Here is a 22,188-nt window from a genome sequence, read left to right on the forward strand (position 1 = left end):
GAGGTAGATGCATGCCTGGAATGTTTTACAGCATTGAAAAGGAACATCTGTGATATGGTAAGGGCTGCTCGTAGGTCTGAGCCTTCCTTTGCGGACTGATCCTTTATGCTCGGTCCCTGAAGAACCATGTCAACTAATGCCTTCAAAGACTTGGGTATGACATGTTCTTGACACTGTTGGGGAAATGACCCATTGAATAAGGACACATTGTCGAACATGTCTAATCGCACTATTTCAGCCGCCTTTGCAATATGGATTGCATCCAGATCATAGTCTCTATGGCGATTCGCTTCCTGTACAAGATTTGCTACATCAGAGTTAAACATGAAAATCACACCTTGACCCTGACTACATTTACTCGTATGTGCTGAGAGATCTGGTATTTGTGACAAGATTTTGTCCTTCAATCGTGTTGCATGCACACTGTCCTTAACACCCAGTTCCTCCATTCTGTTATTGTACAACTGGACCAGGTTAGCTAACCTGAACGAAGGTCGCTCTTCATCACACCTAGCCTCGTCAATGTATGCAAGCAGTTCAGCAAACACAATGCCATGGATGTTACCATCGGAGTTACTCTCATGTGATTGTTCCAAAAACTGTGCATGTTGTTTGTACAGAGACGTCAAACAGTTTGCATGGTATTCTGCTTCAGTAGCTACCATGTCGCCACCAGCTAATTTGGTTAACAATGTAGAGTCGCAAAGATCAGTCGCACATTTTCGCACTTTTCTGTCCAAAGCAAAGGTTGAAGCCACACGCTTGTATCTATCTGAAGACGAAATACTCTTGTCACAGAAAAAGCATAATTTGTCTGAAAAAACGCTGAAACTTGCAGATGGATTGCTTGCTGATCTAGTGATTTTAACATCACTTAGTCCGGAATCATTTCCTGACGTACTGCTCTTCACCTTGCGCTTCAATACCCGCTGTAACTTAGTCCTGTTGTACTGAACCCTGCAGAATTTATGCCAGGAAGCTTCGTGCCGTTTTAATGTCTCAACATCCATATTCACCAGGTCTATGGTAATTGGTAAGACCTCAGCATTGCGAAACTCCTTCAAATAGTCCACCAATGTTGTGTAACCTTTTCCAGAATCACTTGCTTTGGATTTTGCTGGACATTCCAAATGTTCCGAAGTGTTTGATTGGCAAAATATGCATAGATGCCATTTAATAGACACGTTTGTATCGTCTCTGCTGTCCACCTCAGCCATGGCTAATGAAAGTACTACACGTGTTCCCGCTAAATTGTCCAATATAGCCGTGATAGATTTCTTCACTGGCCCATCTCTATCAAACGCCTTGTGTTCATGCGAGCTTCATAGTAGACACAAACCTACAACATCAATTATAAGATAAATAAGAACTCAATTAGGAAGTGGCACAGATAGTCCAGTGGCTTAGGTCCCAAAATCACAATGTTTGTGCATTTATGTTAGTATATAAGCGAAAAATCCCACATCTGCCACCAGGTGGCGCTATGTGGTGCCACATGACACCAGGGGGCGCTGCAGAAGTGTTTCCATGTTATGCTATTATGTAACAAGACATATATGCTGCAAACAGAATGTAAAAATGTTACCTAGATCAAAAGTTATGGTCACTTATGTAAATATATAAGCAAAAAACTCCCACCTCTGCCGCCAGGTGGCGCTAGGTGGCACCAGGTGGTACTGTCGAAGTGGTTCTACAGCAGAAAAAGTCTGTAATGGTCATATGTATATGTGTGCAAAATTTCATGCTTGTTTCCAAAAGTGCACAAACATTGTGATTTCGGGAGGTAAGCCATTGGACTATATGGACCATGAAACTTGACCATAGGAAAAGGGCAGTTTTGTTCACAATTAGATTGTAAATGAACCCTTCCATACTTGCCTGGCCCGTAACATGAGCTCAATTATAAATCCAATTTATCTTACAAAATTTAGTTCCCCCTTATTTATCAATTTATGTTTATGTTTGTAAACTGCATTAAAATGAATTTTCACGCTGTATTGAGAAAAAATTAAAAATATATATTTGATAAACCTTTTTACAATATATGTTGAACAAATACATATGTTTTCATATTAGTGTGCTTTAACATTAAATTGATTGCAAATCTATTTGATTTAACTCATTGTATACATGAAACTTAATAATAATATTCAAATCTCTGTCTAAGAAACGTAATCATGGTTACGTAGGTTTTATCACTGGTTCAAATTAGAAATGAAACCAGACTATAAGGTGTGTATAACTAAAGTGATTTATTGTGTAAAGGGTATTCATAGTTTACCAGCATCAATCGTTTTTATGCAAAATATAGCTAAAAGTAACGTAAATTACACTCGCGTTATCTGCACAACCATATTAAAGTTTAGGGATTTATTTATGAAATTGTCTAATACGTATTTAAAATATAGAATACCTCTTTCATCAAGCAAAATATCATGACCTTATTTGTATTAGCACTCTGTGTAACATATTATTTCCATAAAAACGTTGCTTTTTATGTTATGTTTTAACAGTAACGTAATTTACACCGATTCGCGCGGTATGAATTAATTAGAAAACCTTCATAGAACTAAAGAACGATGATTTACCGATTTTAATCTGATAAACAATCAGAATACATGGAAGAAATAGTACAGATAAAACTTAAAAGTAACGCAGTTAAATAGTCCGTTACTCACTTATGCTCGCTCCCCCAGAACGTAAACATATCTCATTGTGTGGCGTTTTGCTTAAGCTTTAAGAAAATCTCCCTGGGTAGAGCAGAATCAATTGGCAGCTTAGGGTCTTAATCTTTTTATGATTTATAATAAACTGTTCAACACATTAGTCGCACCCATACTAAACCATGGCGCTGAAATAATTGGATATCACGAACGTAAAGACATCAAACAAATCCATAACAAATACTGCAGAAAACTATTATGTGTAAAAATCGACAAATATAGACGCATTAAATGGCGATCTAAGGATACTTCCAATGGAAATACAAATGAAAATCATTCTGAATAAATACTCGTCTAAATGACTTAAAAGTGACTAAAACTCTATATTATTCAATTCGTATAGAATGTTAAAAAGTACAGTGGACAATGGATCGATAAATAAAGTCAACTGGGCATTTCATATAAAACGCATGCTACAAGAATGCAGAATGAATGACATATAGGTAAACCAAACGAGAACTTAAATTAACACTACAAAATTATTCAAAGAATAACAGATATTTATAAACAATCATGGTACTCAAGAATAACAACTCAAGAAAAAAGTTAAAACATACTGTCTATTTAAACACAATTTTGCTCTTGGAATCTAAACCGAATTAAATGTAAAAAATACAGAATAGCGTTAACAAAATTTAGAACCAGTTCTCACACACTACAAATAGAAACGGGGAGATATAACAATGTACCAAGAACAAAGAGAATTTGTACACACTGCAGACAAAACCAAGCAGAATCGGAATACCATTTTCATTTAGTATTCTCAAAATTCTGGGATATACGTAAACAGTTTCTTAAATCATACTATTGCCACTGGCCTAATATACACAAGTTTGCTAAATTAATATGCGAAGAAACCATTTACACAACCATGAATATGGCAAAATATATATACGATGCAAATAACCTCAGAACTTAACACACATGACATCATTATTCAGTTTCACCAGATTTACCGACCGACATACAGATTGGTGCCCTAGCATTTTGCGACAGTTGATGCTCTTGTTTATTTTATTTTTAAAGTAATCTATGAAATGTCTCGTTTGCTTTTTGAATTGACATACGTGTCATCACAACTAAACGTGACCTTAAACACCATAATATAACCGCAACGTCCAGTCACATCTAGATAACGGCTGCCATAAACAGCATGATATACAAGCCGATCTGGATGCGATATCCCATCTCTTATCGAATAGACTTTTTTTGAGTGTAAAGCATATATACACGGAAAACATGTTTCCGATCGAATTGTTCGGCAAAAAAAACTTGACGCCAGTCAAAAAAGTACTTTTTTCAGTTTCGTTCGGTACGACGCGGTCGGTATGACGCAGACGGTATCACGGCGTCGGGGATTTTAAATTTGGTACATTCCGCAACCAAGCAGTGGTCCAAGTCATATTTTAGCTGGGTGAACGGCCGTATACTGATATGTAGTTTTCATATCATCTAATTATTTATATCAGCTGCTTTGATCTGTAATAAACACACATTTTACATTTGGACCTAACTAGTATTTGTAATGCGCATTGAATTAATACACAGTTGACAACAGGAGTCTGGTAATTTATTTAAAATAAAACTTAATTAAAGAACTAGAATATAATGCACGAGCACCCCAACGACCTACTGGTACTACATCCCATTCATATGCACCACAACTTGCCTAAAATCGAACCTTGTGCAGAAGAAAAAATAGACTTATATTAACTATAAGCTTACAGTCCATGAGTTACATTTAATATAAACATGTACAATATATAAACATTTTCAGTATAACAACTTTCAAAATGAATCACATTGTACGTTCGATGAAATTTTGGATGTTTGTATTGAGTCCAAAATATCGCATAGTGTATAAAAGTCTTAATTCATTGTATCATGGACATTCTTACAAGTGTATTACACAATTTGGCATTCTCGTTCATTTCTTGTTATTGAGTAGGGTGTATGCCATCTGCCCTTTACTATCTCTACTCTATGTGAAGCTAATCTTAGTCGTGTTAATGCTGTTGTTAATTTATTGGTTTGTGTGATGTCTAAATATGACTGATAATCAAAATTTGCAAATAGGATATATGTCAACGTCTTTCATGATTCTCGTAAATCTTCATTCCATTCTTGATTGAAACAAGTTGAAGAACACGTATGAAAAGAAGGATTTTTTTACGTATTAAATTATTTTTTGGGCAACATTTTTGCAACATTTACTTGTCCAAAAGTGATGAGTTTAGGTTTCATCAAGGGGAAAATAACTACCCTTGATTTAAACAATACTTCCTCATGTTGATATTTCCACTCCAATGTGTGGAATGAAAATATCAAATAAACATTTCAATGTTGTAACTTGTACGCAATTGTCCTGTTGATTTACTTGATGAATTGACTAATATGTTTTAAAAATACAGTAAAAACTACAAAGATAAGATTGCAAAGAAAATTGAAAAACACAGACCCTCTTTTGATCATTTCGGTATTAAGGACTGTGGTTGTAAAGTTTCCTCAGTAAATAATTTTTCTTCAGATTTAAAATCTTAAGTGATGAGACGACCAACATTATTGTAGAAGTATTGAGAGCTGAAACAGTCGCAGGATGGGTTGAACTTACAGATGTGTCGTTATCTGAAACGACTTTATTTATAATTGAATATTGAACTTAGAATTCTATTTTATATTTATAACATATAAGATGCATTCTCTTAACTAGACCTTAACTAGTTCTTGTTTACAACTGCAGTCAAAATATTAATGTATCTCTACACATTTGTGTAATAAGGTAAATGGGTGGGGAAAAAAACAAGATTGTAGAACGAAATATGTAGAAAAATACAGAAAAGGCGAAACAATGTTTCAAAATTGAACATTTAACGTATCTAGGTCAATACCAAAGTTAGAACAAGTGAAATAGGAAGTATAGTATGGTAAGAATGAAACTAATTTCGGCGAAAATTTCCATTTAAGGTACAAGTTACGCTTGCGGTACTCCTGTGTTATTTATGAGTAACTCCTTCATATCAACAGACCTGCGACATAACTACGAATTCGTTTCATGATATAACAAATATAATAATAGCACTAATAAAGCAAAAGTCTTCATTGTTTACTCAAAGTATTTTTAATAAAGGCATTTCATGAGTTTTCACAGCATGGTTTTGATATGCGTCTCTGTGAAGTTCTAGCGAGATGGTTGATGTGGTTGCGTATTCTGCCAGTTCTGGACATAACGCATGAGCTTTGCTTCTATGTTTGCTGTTAATATTTCACCGGGTAAATTGCAATGTCGTTATGAAACCTTTTGGTTGTGCTGATTGCGAATAGTGACAACCTTTACGGGTATACATATAGTATTAACATTTGCCAGATGAGTAGTAGACTATTCAGCGTCTGAAAATGATACTTGTGTAAATGAGATTCTACACACGATGTGTGCAAACATTACCAAAGAAAACTATATATAACGCATGGATTTATTTCAATTTTACGAACGATCAAATCATGTCCAATCTTAAAAGGAAAAGGACCTTATACTGCAATTAAATAGTCTAGTCAATGATATATGCACAATAAATACGTGCGGTAGTTCAGAGCTCCCTTAAAAATGCAAACCGAAAATGTACTCAAGAACAGTTGTTTTTTTCAAATTGTCTGATAGTACAGTGTCGTGTCTAAAATACTTACCGTGCCAGTAGTTGTCTTTTGCTTTTTGGTTTTACTATATTCAGTACATAGTGTCTGTGTTCTGCCAATTTTAAGGATTGTTTTAATTCCGTTTAATGTTTGGTACACATGATAGACTGTCATCCCCTATAAGGAGTTGACGGTCTAGTAACATTAGAAATCAGTGTTATTTCGCGTGCAAATCGGTCAATTAACTATAGAACACTTTTCTATAGGGAAATTATGTAGTGGACAATAGCCTAAAAACTATGAACATAGAATCTTAATGCGATTTACCTCAAACATTTTTCTAAAACGATACATATAAGGGAATAGAATAGACTCAACACATATACATAATATGAATAACGCATAAACATGATTCAAAATATGCATGCACGATCGTTGTAATAATAGTTTATCTACATACAGTGACAGTATGCTTAACTACAAATTCAAATGTACACATAAAAAATTACGACAATTAAACATTATTTCAATTGGATATTATTCAATTATCACAGCCTTCTTTACTTACTAATCACGAGACGTATATATCATTAAAATATATATAAACAACTTATTTTGCATGCAAATATCATGTTCAAACATTAACAACTCGTTTGCTTGTCACAGCATGTTTTTCTGTCCGCATCGAAGAGCTCAGGTTTATGTATTTAAGGCTACGCATAAGGTTTCCGACACACTTAATATAATTGTGTCCCAAGTTCCATCTTAACATGTTGTTTCTGGCCATAAGTATCGTTTTGATAAAATGAACGAAGATGACACCAAGCGTAAATATTTGACAATATTTCGAGTTTAACTCCGTCAATATGATACCTTTTTGTGCTAATTAGCGCTTCAAACATATTTGAGCATAGTTTCACAGTTTTATGGAAACATAACGATGGATTTCCCATTCGAAGGAAATGCGTCTTTACCTTTAAACAACACTTCTCCAAATAACCTGTCCACAGAAATTTACAGCTTATCAAACCTGCATAGGAGGCTTGCTCTTATGTTTACAGTCACAATAGCCGTTTGATTTCACCTCATTATTCCAATATTGTGATCGAATAAGGACCTTATGAATATATTCTGAGCAAATAAAAGTGAAAATTACTGTCTGTAATAAACTTGGCAATATGTCCCAGAAGTAACCCGAAGTTGCGTGCGCATACAGAATGTATCCTGGCCGTACTATGAGTACGACAAAAATAATGTATAAAAGAACGGCAACCATGGCTGAGTTCAATTTAACACAATTGCAGTTAAACACTGAAACGTTGCACTTCTTGTTTGAGAGAAACTTCAGCTCTGTGATGGTGACTTCTGCAAAGAATAAAACAGAAAGACATTCAGTTAGATTTATAAGTATTTCGAGATCCAACTCTACGTGACGGAGTCAGCCTAACATGGTGTGATAATTAGGAGACTCAGGAATGTGACCAATGTATACAGTATTTGGAAGTTAACATCTATTTTCATCCAGACAGTCTAACCAATTGTTATTTATGTGTCAACAATGGGGGAACATGTCGATTAGAACACTTTCAGTCACTATGTTGCAGAAATAACCACCTAAGTAAGGCTTTTACTTTTGATTTTTCGACAAGTTGGCATGCCCCTCTATTTCTGATTTTTAAAATGGCGTAGATTGCATTGTGTCTCTTTCAAGCAGTGTGATGTCGAGCTGAGAGTATGAGCCTACGATGTAAGATTGAATAGATCTTATCAACATTTTTAATTCAAGATAAATAATAAAATGATAATTCAAATAATGTATACAAGTTATCATACCCGTTTGTTTTGTCCTGTTCCTGTAAAGAGCAACCAGCACGGTGACCATGACGGGTACGTATATCACTAAATATTCCGCCGGAATAGCCCATCTTTCCTCGCTAACGTTTTTCTGACACACGGAAAAGAATACGTCCAAGTTCCCACTTCCATACGTCTCAAGCGTCACAAGCGAATGTTGTGCAACTTGAAGTGGGCTATTTTGCGGCACAATCTTGATAACGGAAAAACTTCCTGTGATGATGCAATCAAGTGTGCCTGCGTATGCTAGACACGAAGACATCGACCATTTAAAGTTCTGAACATAAACATTATGCACGATAAACTCGAGCACCACCCCGTTTGCAATCGCCGCCGTCATCGAGTAATCCATGCGCGAGCCGACGCTCGGAGGCCCCTGTTTTACGCGTTTTTTCATGTAATTTTCGGCAATTGTCAACATGCACACGCTCGCGATCAGATGCAAAAATCCAGACAGCACCACTGCGAACAGCGTCGTGGTATTTGGGCAGTACTTCCGGCGTATTAAGACTAGATGACCGACACAGATGGCGCCGGCCACGAAGGCCGTGAATATGAAGCCGCTCTGAAAGAGCTAAAAGATTAACATCACATGTTTAAGGTCGTCAGTCTGCTGAGATGCATGAAGGTTGGTGCCCTGACCCATGTATACTGTCTGTGATGAAATAACCAACGTACTTTATAGGTATGCAACGTATAGTGACTAGTTTTAAGTCAAATAATAACCAAGCACCAAAGAAACTATTCGAAACAGTTTGCATGTATCAGTTATTAAAGTTTGTGTGTTAAATTTACCAACTGCTCGTGAGTGTTTGTATCCGTTCATATTAACACAATAAACGACTGGAAGATAACAGCCGATTTAATATTTACAACGGCATTATTATAAACGTTCAAAAACTATTTTCAATACTTAGTTAAGCACTTTGGTATTTGAATGTTAACATCAATGCAATCTGAGTGTTATTGAAAGAGTTGGAAATAAGATACCTTTAACGGTAACCCAAGCTTTTTAGAGCGAATTTATTTGCGATGCAGTTAGGATACCAGTAGTATATATGATTATCCGAAAAGAATATAACACTTTTAAAACACAATTTACCGATTAAAAAAGAACGAAATGAATAGATTGTTTTCGTTAACGTTGACCTCGATGACGTCGATAAGTTTTTGCTGATTTTAGCAAGGCAGGACAAGGTCTCCACGAACGTTAGTTGTATCAAAATTTATGCAAAAAGCTACAGAAACATGCTCAGTAGCAAACATTTTAAACAAAAACCCGGTTTAGTGGCAATAGGCAAACGCCAAAGACATAAAACACAAAATCACAAACAAGAAACATAGAACAGCACAAAACTCTACAAACAGCACAATGCATAAATACTAAATATATATATAAATATTTGGTATGTTTATCAAGAATTGTTAGGTACCGCCTTGGAACAGACAGTAAAATGTAAATTTACTGGGGGTTTAAACCAGTTTATGTACACAAACATCACTCTTATCCCAACAATCCTTAATAAAGATAAAACGCAAAAGGTAAATCTTATCAAAGTTTGCAAAACCAAACGTAGCAAAAATGTTTCCGGCTTTCTGATTTTGGATGATTTTTAAGCATGTTAGTTTCAAATAGATAAACCGACAAACAACTTGATTACGTGCAATTATGCAATTTATGTTTTTATTCCTAAAATATCAGCGCGCTGCGCCACAGGGTGGGGTAAAAAGATAACAATAAAGTTATTTATTTGGCATTGTTCCGTAATACATTCATTAACTTACCTTAATAAATTCAACTAGACAATGCAACAAACAGATATATTACTTTCAGTCATACAATTCATAAATTAATCAATTTCAGCGCTCTGCTCCTCGCGGACGTGAAAAAGAGATATTTGGAAAATTATTTCATTATTATTGTTTTTTATATCCGTTAAACAATATAGAACAATATATATTGAAAAAATGAAAAATATATCAAAATATATCAATTCCATATAAGGGCCCAGTAGAGGTCTAGAAAGTTTTATCAACAAAGTGCATAACCTGAAAGACCTTGGCTTCAAACCATATGAGAAGTTGTAGAATTCTTGTGTTGTACCGGTCGTGGATTTATGTTGCTCAGTATGGAGATTCAAGCAGTTCCAACCCTCAAGCAAAGACCACAATTGCGCGATGAGATACGACCTTGGTGTACATAGATTCACCCCAGTTCCCGCGCTTACTGGCGACACAGGACGGATCCCAACCCCTTACCACCGGTGGATCAACATGCTACGCCGCTAGAACAGGCTCGTACTTAAGGACCGAAACAGACTGTGTGCCCAGATGTTTGTGATGAACGAATACAGGTGTTCATGGAAATTGGTCAATCGAGGTAAATGAGATCATGACACACATAGGGCTGACAGCCAGTTTTGATGTCAAATCACCAGTTGATCTCTCAAATTTACAGCATCTCGTGCGGAACCATTACATAAACATTTGGTCAACGGTGGGTATATCTATTCCGAAATTAAAAACATTGACAGTGTTCAAGCCAATAGCTATTTGAATTTTGACACAGTGATGCACTGGTATATTCTTTTTTAGAATCGAAATTTGGCGGTATCAATTTAAACTATGGCGCTGAAATAATTGGATATCACGAACGTAAAGACATCAAATTAATCCATAACAAATACTGCGGAAAACTTTTATGTGTAAAAAATCAGCAAATATAGACGCAATAAATGAAGATTTTCGGATACTTCCAATGGAAATACAAATGAAAACCATTCTGAATAAATACTCGTCTAAATGACTGAAACGTGACTAAAACTCTTTATTATTCAAATCGTATAGTATGCTTAAAAGTACAGTGGACAATGGATTGATAAATAAAGCCAACTGGGCATTTCATATAAAAAGCATTTTACATGTAAGCGGAATGAATGACATATAGGTAAACCAAACAACAACTTAAATTAACACTACAAAATTATTCAAAGAATAACAGATATTTATAAGCAATGGTAGTCAAGACTAAATAATTAAATAAAACTTGAAACATACTGTCTATTTAAACACAATTTTGTACTTGAAAATTATCTAGACCGAATTAAATGTAAAACATACAGAATAGCAGTAACAAAATTGAGAACCAGTTCTCACAAACTATATATAGAAACGGGGAGATATAACAATAAACCAAGAACACAGAGAACTTGTACAAACTGCAGTCAAAACCAAATAGAATCGGAATACCATTTTCATTTAGTATTCTCAAAATTATACTCAACTCAACTCAATATTCTTTTATTATATCACAGTTTACATTTAAGTAAAAGCATGTGAAAACGCAATATATATATGTTAACACAGGTATAAATATGTGGGTTAATGGCGGCTACACAGCAGGTTTAGAGTTTATCATTATACAAAACAAATATAATTAGAAAGTAAGGGGAATGTGGTTGGATTGATGTAAGCGACATGTACCAAGGTTGTGTTTCTTCGTCAGGATATAACTATTCTTATTTACTCATATTAACAAGCTATCAAGAGCTAAAAGTGTTATAAAGAGGACTATATATATCTAGGGATTTAAAGGTACTGTTGTTTAAACGCTATCTTATTTCTCTTGAACCAAAATTATGGAAAATAATATTGATCACTTAGAGGTCACTGACCAAAACAAACATGGCGTCCCGCTCGTATTCCTGATGGAATATGAACTTTTCGGTTCGAGAAAACCCGAGAAGCATGAATGGATCGGTCATACAGAACTGTTCAAAGCCATTGCAACAAAGATTGAATCTACCCACATAAAAGGTTTACAGAGAATTTGCAACATGTGGCGTATATATCTTGATAATTTAGATGACAAGGTGAAGTTAATGGCAGATGGGGTTCCCTTTAGGGGCAAACAGTTACGCGAGCTAGCTACAAACCCGGGTAGATTAGACGGGGAAATCACTGTACGTGTACGAGTAAAGAACATTCCACTGTCTGCCGATGATGGAATCATTACAAGAAGCCTAACGCTGCGTAACGCTGAGGTTATACAAATTATCCGCGAAAAATTGCGAATTGACGGCCGTTTAACAAATTGTGAAACAGGCGATAGGTTAGTCATAGTAAAAGCCTCCTCCCTCAAGGAACCCCTACCAAATTTCATGTATTTCGGCCAATTTGTAGGTCGGGTCATCCACTATGGCCAAAATAAGACTGGCAGCCAGCTAGAGCTTAAGTGCACAAAATGTCTTCAAACAGGGCACAAATTCAAAGAGTGTGTCAATAAGTGGGTTTGCTCCAAATGCAATCAATCTGGACATAAGCAAAACGAGTGTCAATATGAATCAGCGACCGAATCCGACGGCGAAAGTTCCGAAGACGAATCATCAGTTTCGTCAGATGAAACAACAGTATGTTCCTCTCCAACGCGAAAGCAGAGCTCTCCGAAAAAGCAAGCTGCTAAACGTCGGGTAGCCAGTCTAAACAGAACATCTTCCTCGAGAACTCCGAGCGCAGGTCAGCAGAAAATAGAACAGTTTGTAACGATGTCAAATACTAGTAACATGAATGACACCCCCAATAAAGGCAAACAAGGACTTGCTCCAGAACGTTCTCCCCCCACTCCTACGGAGGTTATTCACGATCAGGCAGTCTCTAAGAAGACCAAGAAGAAGAAAAAATAGTGTGTTTTAAAATATATATATATATATTTGTTTTTTTAACAAAAGTTATGTTCATCATATATAACAAATTATGTGATGTTCATTTGTCTCTTTGTATAAAAACAGACATAAAGAATAGTAAAGACCACATAACAGTAACAGTAATTAATATAAAAATATATATGTATATGTATTTGTATATATGCGTATGTATATGTATATATATATTTGTATGTATGTGCGTGTATGTATATATATATGTATATAAGTACATGCCTATATATGTATAGATATTAGTACATAGGAAAAAAATATGAAAAATCCATGCGTTTATCTTTATTATGCATCTATATCAAAACATTTATATTAAATGAAGAATATGGGCATTCCATATATATCAATGTAAAATATTGCATACAGATATTTTTTAAATGTATAAGGCATTTTGCTTAGGTAAATTTAAATAATGTAAAATATTGAAACAAGTTTATATATTGCACTATACGAACTTGTCTTGTTTTGTTGTTGCTGTTTGTTTGGCCTTACGTTTGTCCAATATCTGTACCGATTGTTCACTCAGGTGGCAAGTACTATATTGAACCTAGATTTTTCAACTGTTCTAACTGACATTAAATTTGACGATACTTAAAACCTTTTAGCACTGAATGCAAAGTTCATTGTTATTTATACTAAATATTGCAATACATTCATACCAAACTCTGTTTTGTACAAACAAACCATTATACATATTTTGTTGTGACTATATTACTGTTAAACCGAATTGTTTACCTTTTGATAGATATCTAGATACGAAACGATACCTCTTAACAAATTGTACTTTGTATATTTGTCTTATTTCAGGAATTGCAATGCACATATCAATATTTTTATATCAAAATACTGACTGGTTTTGCTATGTCGATCCTATTGATGTTAAACCTAATTGTTTATCTTTTGACAGAAATCTAGATTCACATTTCTATACACATTTAATTTACTTCATTCGAAGTTCATTTTTCAACTGTGTACTAGGCATTGAATATGATGGTTCCTTTCGCAATTCTTAACTTTCGCCTTTCGTATTAAGGTTGCTACTCTAAAGGACTTAACCAACGATATGATTTAGATATCCGTCAGAATCCTTACTAAACGTCAGAAATAAGTAACAACGTAATCAATTGTTAAATATCAATTAGCTTTAAAATGCAACATCATATAATTCACTTTATATCGCTTAACGTTCAAGGTTTAAGAGATAGAAATAAACGTGCACGTGTAATTCAATGGCTTAATAATCAAAAGGCAGATGTTGCCTTTTTACAAGAAACTCATTTTACTGACAATATAGACCATCATATAAGGGACGAGTTTAATAATTGGAGACTAGTACATAGTTACGGGGAATCAAACAGTAAAGGATGTTCTACTTTAATAAAAAATGACCTCCAGTGCAATATATTAGACCAAATTTGTGATTGTAATGGTAGATACATCTTATTAATTCTTAAAATACTTGAAAATACATATACACTAGTAAATCTGTATTCGCCGAACAAGAAAAAAGAAAGAAACGACTTTTACTTAACCTTATCAAATGTTATTTCGGAGAAATGCTTAGGGATTAAAATAATCGGCGGCGATCATAACGATACGTTAAACATAAATGACAGAATAACCAAATCACAACAATCAGAGGTTGTAACTGTTAAGAACTTAACACGCCTTATCAAAACTCATAAATTGTGTGATATTTGGAAAGTCCTCAATACAAATAAATATCAGTTTACTTGGCGACGTAAGAATGAGACAGAAAAAAGCAGAATTGACTATTGGCTTATTGACCACAACTTCACTCCTCAAGTATTTTCAACAGACATCAGACCTGCAATAATACAAACAACAGATCACATGGCCATTTCACTAAAATTTAAACTACCCAATACACGTGGTCCTGGCTATTGGAAATTCAATAACTCTCTTCTCGAAAACAAAGAATACAAAGCCAAAATTAAAAATATTCTTAATCAGCAAATTCAATCGAATGTTAACCCTCAAGCAAAATGGGAATTTTGTAAAATAGAAATTAGAAATCAAACAATCCAATTTTGTAAATGTCTTTCAAGACAAAAGCATAATCATCTGACTAAATTAGAAAAAGAACTTAAACTATTGTACGAGGATAACGATAAAGAACCACATGAAGAAACTAGCATACAAATTAACATGATCGAATCAGAAATAAATGATATATATAAAAGTAAGGCGACCGGTGCTCAAATACGCTCAAAAATAGACTTTATTGAGAAAGGCGAAACAAATTCTAAATATTTTCTTAATCTAGAGAAATCACGTCAAAGCAGAAAAGTTATTAATTCAATACTTGTTGATGGAGACAGAGTCTTTGAAACAAAACAAATATTAGATGCAGAAGTTAATTTCTATACGGAGTTGTACACCACAAAATATAAAGACAACGTGGAATATTCTCAATATATAACCGATGTTAACATACCTACCCTTTTGGAATCAAATTTATCTGATAAATGCGAAGGCAAAATAACTCACGAAGAAGCGACAACAGCGCTCAATGAAATGAAACTGAATAAAAGTCCTGGACTTAATGGTCTGACAGTTGAATTTTATAAAGCCTTTTGGTCTATAATTGGAAACCTTGTCATTAATTCTTTTAACGAAAGCTATGAAAAAGGCGAATTATCTTTTACTCAAAAACAAGGAGTTTTTTCGCTATTGTATAAAAAGGGTGATCCCGAAAACCTTGAAAATTGGCGTCCAATATCCCTTTTAAATATCGACTATAAACTAGCGGCAAAGATTTTAGCAAAACGCATGCAATTAGTCCTACCGAAGATTATAAGTTTTGATCAGCAAGGTTATATCAAGAACAGAAATATAGGTTTCAATATACGACTTATAGATGACGTCATAGATTATACTGATCTTTATAACAAAGAGGGTGCGATTCTATTTTTAGACTTCAAAAAAGCCTTTGACACAGTAGAATGGCCTTTTATGGTTGACATACTGAAAAAATTCGGCTTTAAGAACTCGTTTATAAGATGGGTTAAGACTCTTTATTGCAATATTACGTCCAAAATAGCAAACAATGGATGGATATCAGACTCATTTTATTTACAACGTGGCGTTCGACAAGGTTGCCCTCTTTCTGCTCTTCTTTTTATTATAGTTGTTGAAGTTTTATCAATTAAACTGAAACAATGCGAAACATATGAAGGTATAAAAGTAAAAGAAAAAAACATTAAATATACCCAACTTGCAGACGATACTACTTTATTTCTTAAAAACCATATAGAAATACCTATTGTTTTAGAAATAATTGATACCTTTGGAAAACATTCGGGTCTTAAATTTAACAAGATGAAAACGTTAGGTCTCTGGATAGGTAAATCGAAAAATCAACCCGTCACTGTGTTACATGGTGTACAATTTACTACAAAACATGTTAAATCTCTTGGCGTCTACTTTGGAAATAATAAAAATGAATGTGTAAACCTAAGTTGGACCGACAAAATCGAAAAGTGTAAGCAGCTAATTAACACTTGGAGTAAACGAAAACTTACATACTTTGGAAAAATAACGGTCATAAAAACCTTACTTCTTCCCAAGCTTGTTTACTTAGCTCAAAATATTGTAACTCCCGATAATATTTCTAAGATAATTAATTCAATGATCTTCGAGTTTTTCTGGAACGGAAAAAAAGATAAAATCAAACGTAAGACAGTTATTGGTAATAAGCTTGAAGGTGGTCTAGATATTCCAGATTTCATGTTATTTTCTAAAGCCATGAAAATAAAATGGGTAACCAACCTTATCAGTACAACAAGCGCAAGCTGGAAAACAATACCATCTCTTATGTTTGACCAATTCGGCAAGAACTTCCTAATTTTCTACATGAACATTGACTCTATCAAGTCCTTACAACCACTTACAAACAAATTGAGCCTTTTTTATAAAGACTTACTGTCAATATGGATCCACTTTTCACAAATGTCTGTTCATCAAGACAAAATGTCTAACACATTTTATAATATTAGGAAGGAAATAATCTGGGGTAATAAATTCATAAAATGTAATAATAAAAGTCTCTTCTTCAAAACCTGGATTGATTCAGATTTGATATTCATTAATGACATAATTTCAAATAGCGGTGACATAGAAACACATTTAATTTTGAATAAACTTAAAAACAAAACAAATTGGATGGCAGAAATTTATACGTTAAAAAATTCTTTACCAGCTAGCTGGAAAAATATTGTTAAATCAAATGAATCATTAAATACTAGAGTTAACACAAAGCTAGAAATAAAGATTCAAAATAAACCTCTAACCGAAATGACAAATAAAGAAATTTACCAGCTTTTTATTAGGCAAGTTTTTGAAAAACCGTCCATCCATGGTTACTGGAATCGCAGTCTTCGAGAAAAAGTAGAATGGAATTCATGGTATTATATAAATCATAAATGTATTGTTGACAATAAAGTTAAACAGTTCAAAATTAAACTGTTACATAATCTTGTGGCAACTAACCTGAATTTATTCACGTGGAAATTGAGAGAATGTCCTTTATGCATATATTGCCATGAAGTAGAAGATTATGAACATTTTTTTATACAGTGTTCTACTTTATCAACTTTTTGGAACACCATAAATTCCGTGTTTAAAAAATGTGGTATAAACAAAAATCTCAACAACATAAAATACATCTTGGTAGGATATAAGATATACCAAAAAGAATATAATTGCGTCAATATTGTATTGAGCCAAGTCTGCTACTGTATTTATAAAACATACTTCATCAGTGATAGGAGAGCAAAACACATTGTTATTTTGAATCATTTATTTTATGATTTGCTTACTTTACAGACGTTCTTAAAGAAAACAAATGTGAATGTTTGTTTTCTGAATGAGTTTATTAACAACATTAAACACATTATCTAACAATATATTGAAGATGTATATATTCATGACAGTTCTATGTATCAATTTATATGTATAGCTGTACGATTGTGTATTCGTCTAAAGAAATAAACGGACTGTGAGTAATTGCAGTTCCAAAGAGAAAAAAAGGGGAATGTGGTTAGTTTAAATATTATTATTATTTATTTTTTTATAACAAAACAAATTCATTTATTTGAACTAGGATACAATATAATCGATATAGTTATGAGATATCAAATGAAAAACTATAAACTATATATACGTTAACAATTTCTTAAACCATACTATTGCTACTGGACAAATATTCACAAGTTTGCAAAATAAACTCAGAACTTAACACACATGACATCATTATTCAATTTCACTAAATGGACAGTTTACATATGAATTATATCATAAGAATTATTGCAAGCTACCATATATTCCTGCCATTAATTCACTATATATCCACGGTTGGAATGTCATTCGAAAATTTATAATACTTTTGATTCATAGCAAGTTGTCCAGTTGTAGTAGTAAACACGAACATACATAAACACGAATTAGCTTATGATATTCACGATTGGATAAATACTACTCCTTCAAACATCTGTTTAACAAACATTCGGACTTTGGTGAATAACTTGTTTAAAAAAAATTCGAGCAAATTGCTAATAAATAAATAAAGATTTTATACAAGCATTCTAGATTTACCTTTAATTGCAAAATAGTTCACTACTACTGATTAACGATCATTTATCTTTTTGTTCACATTTTATTATTATTTATTTTGCTAAATTTTACCTGTTTGCTCGTAAACTATTTGTATGCTTTATGCATAATTACCTGAATGCATTAAACGTTGCTGTTGTTGTTGTTCTTGTTGTTGTTGTTAAATAGTTCAATGCTTTGCCTTTTGACATCTTAAATGATAATGTGAAATAATAATTCATAAATTATGTGTCTTAATTAAGATATATTATTATTTCAATCAGCCTTTAAGTGTACTAAGTATTTCCATGAAACTGCTTGCTCATACCATGTCTTTATGAATAGTTCAAACCTGTCGAGTTGAAAGATTAATATATAAACTGCACTTTATATTTTTCGTTTTGAAATAAGGTATTTTTAAACCATGTTGTTAAATTATACATTTTGTAAACTCAAAGTCGCCAACAAGTAAATAGCTGTTTATGTTTGTTGCGACTGCATATAAAGTTACTTTTTTGCATTTATGGGAAAACACTCTATTTGATAGTTTTGAAATATTTTCGATTGGAAGGAAATGGCATTCTTGTTATTGTCATAGGTTGGGAAAAAACAAACATTTAACTATCTCCTATTCCAACAGTGAACGTTATCAAACATAATATTAATATCGTACCCCGATATAACATTCAGCATTTTTAACAAATTGAATATGTTTCCGGTGTGCCTCGCTATTTTAGAGATCGTTATGTACATTATTTATTTTTTTAGCGCAGGCCGTAGGTGGCCTATAGCCCTGCGGTTGCAGGCGTGAAGAACCCGTTCTTTGGCAAAGCCGCATGTGGCCTATAGCCCTGCGGTTGCAGGCGTGAAGTACCCGTTTTTTAGCAGAGGCCGCAGGTGGCCTATAGCCCTGCGGTTGCAGGCGTGAAGTACCCGGTTTTTAAGCGCAGACCGCAGGTGGCCTATAGCCCTGCGGTTGCAGGCGTGAACTACCCGTTTTATAGCAGAGGCCGCAGGTGGCCTATAGCCCTGCGGTTGCAGGCGTGAATTACCCGTTTTTTAGCGCAGACCGCAGGTGGCCTATAGCCCTATTCACAATACATCCCTTTGTCACAACTTTCACTTTATTATTATGTCACATTAATAAATTCAATGCATATGAAAAACACGCAAACACAATCGAAACACTTGTGTTTCCACAGTTTGCAGAAAATATTCCTTTTAACAAATAATATTCACAAAATATTATTCCATACATATCTCGAATAAACCTTTTTATTTGAAATCAGCATTTTCTGCTGCTTTCCTTCTAATCCTTTTTCCTTTTTCTTTGTCACAAGTTTTGTCACACATATTTTGTTCACATACGTGTTTGTCACACTGAGATTTGTCACATATTTGTTTCAAATTTTGACATGTCACATTTTTGTTTGTCACAGTTTGATATGTCACACTTTGATGTGTCACACTTTTGTTTGTCACAGTTTGATGAGTCACAGTTTCTATCCAACTCATTTTGCTCTGACTTTGTTGTCTCTATTGGATATAGCAGACAAAGAGGCCTACCCAACACTACCCATTTTTAGCGCAGGCCGCAGATGACCTATAGCCCTGCGGTTGCAGGCGTAAAGTACCCGATTTTTAGCGCAGGCCACAGGTGGCCTATAGCCCTGCGGTTGCAGGCGTGAAGTACCCGTTTATTAGCGCAGACCGCAGGTGGCCTATAGCCCTGCGGTTGCAGGCGTGAAGTACCCTTTTTTTTAGCAGAGGCCGCATGTAGCATAAAACCCTGCGGTTGCAGGCGTGAAGTACCCGTTTTTTAGCAGTGGCCGCAGGTGGTTTATAGCCCTGCGGTTGCAGGCGTGAAGTACCCGTTTGTTTAGCGCAGGCCGCAGGAGGCCTATAGCCCTGCGGTTGCAGGCGTGAAGTACCCGTTTTTTAGCAGAGGCCGCAGGTGGCCTGTAGCCCTGCGGTTGCAGGCGTGAAGTACCCGTTTTTTAGCGCAGGCCGCAGGTGGCCTATAGCCCTGCGGTTGCAGGCGTAAAGTACCCGTTTTTTAGCAGAGGCCGCAGGTGGCCTGTAGCCCTGCGGTTGCAGGCGTGAAGTACCCGTTTTTTAGCAGAGGCCGCATGTGGCCTATAGCCCTGCGGTTGCAGGCGTGAAGTACCCGTTTTTTAGCAGAGGCCGCAGGTGGCCTGTAGCCCTGAGGTTGCAGGCGTGAAGTACCCGTTTTTTAACGCAGACCGCAGGTGGCCTATAGCCCTATTCACAATACATCCCTTTGTCACAACTTTCACTTTATTATTATGTCACATTAATAAATTCAATGCATATGAAAAACACGTACACACAATCGTAACACTAGTGTTTCCACAGTTTGCAGAAAATATTCCTTTTAACATATAATATTCACAATATATTATTCCTTACATATCTCAAATAAACCTTTTTATTTGAATATCAGCATTTTCTGCTGCTTTCCTTCTAATCCTTTTTCCTTTTTCTTTGTCACAAGTTTTGTCACACATATTTTGTTCACATGCAGGTGTGAAGGACCCGTTTTTTAGCCTAGGCCGCAGGTGGCCTATAGCCCTGCGGTTGCAGGCGTGAAGTACCCGTTTTTTTAGCGCAGACCGCAGGTGGCCTATAGCCCTATTCACAATACATCCCTTTGTCACAACTTTCACTTTATTATTATGTCACATTAATAAATTCAATGCATATGAAAAACACGTACACACAATCGAAACACTTGTGTTTCCACAGTTTGCAGAAAATATTCCTTTTAACAAATAATATTCACAAAATATTATTCCTTACATATCTCGAATAAACCTTTTTATTTGATATCGGCATTTTCTGCTGCTTTCCTTCTAATCCTTTTTCCTTTTTCTTTGTCACAAGTTTTGTCACACATATTTTGTTCACATACGTGTTTGTCACACTGAGATTTGTCACAGGTTTGTTTCACATTTTGACATGTCACATTTTTGTTTGTCACAGTTTGATATGTCACACTTTGATATGTCACACTTTTGTTTGTCACAGTTTGATGTGTCACAGTTTCTATCCAACTCATTTTGCTCTGACTTTGTGTCTCTATTGGATATACGGGCAAAGAGGCCTACCCAACACTACCCGGTTTTTAGCGCAGGCCGCAGATGACCTATAGCCCTGCGGTTGCAGGCGTAAAGTTCCCGTTTTTTAGCGCAGGCCGCAGGTGGCCTATAGCCCTGCGGTTGCAGGCGTGAAGTACCCGTTTTTTAGCGCAGGCCGCATGTGGCCTATAGCCCTGCGGTTGCAAGCGTGAAGTACCCGTTTTTAGCGCAGACCGCAGGTGGCCTATAGCCCTATTAACAATACATCCCTTTGTCACAACTTTCACTTTATTATTATGTCACATTAATAAATTCAATGCATATGAAAAACACGTACACACAATCGAAACACTTGTGTTTCCACAGTTTTCAGAAAATATTCCTTTTAACAAATAATATTCACAAAATAGTATTCCTTACATATCTCGAATAAACCTTTTATTTGAATATCAGCATTTTCTGCTGCTTTCCTTCTAATCCTTTTTCCTTTTTCTTTGTCAGACCGCAGGTGGCCTATAGCCCTGCGGTTGCAGGCGTGAAGTACCCGGTTTTTAG

At 35.0% G+C, this 22,188-nt stretch overlaps 1 protein-coding gene across 1 annotated transcript; it reads right to left on the reverse strand.

Annotated features, from left to right (window-relative positions):
• Positions 1–4,727: 4,727 nt before the first annotated feature.
• Positions 4,728–9,174, reverse strand: LOC128242656 (uncharacterized). The gene is made up of 2 exons (XM_052959895.1): positions 8,187–9,174; positions 4,728–7,718 (listed from the first exon to the last, which is right to left on the reverse strand). The coding sequence occupies exons 1-2, from the start codon at positions 8,626–8,628 to the stop codon at positions 7,378–7,380; spliced, it is 783 nt and encodes a 260-aa protein (XP_052815855.1). The 5' UTR covers positions 8,629–9,174; the 3' UTR covers positions 4,728–7,377.
• Positions 9,175–22,188: the final 13,014 nt, after the last annotated feature.

Source organism: Mya arenaria, chromosome 8 (assembly GCF_026914265.1).
Source record: "Mya arenaria isolate MELC-2E11 chromosome 8, ASM2691426v1".
NCBI lineage: Eukaryota > Metazoa > Mollusca > Bivalvia > Myida > Myidae > Mya > Mya arenaria.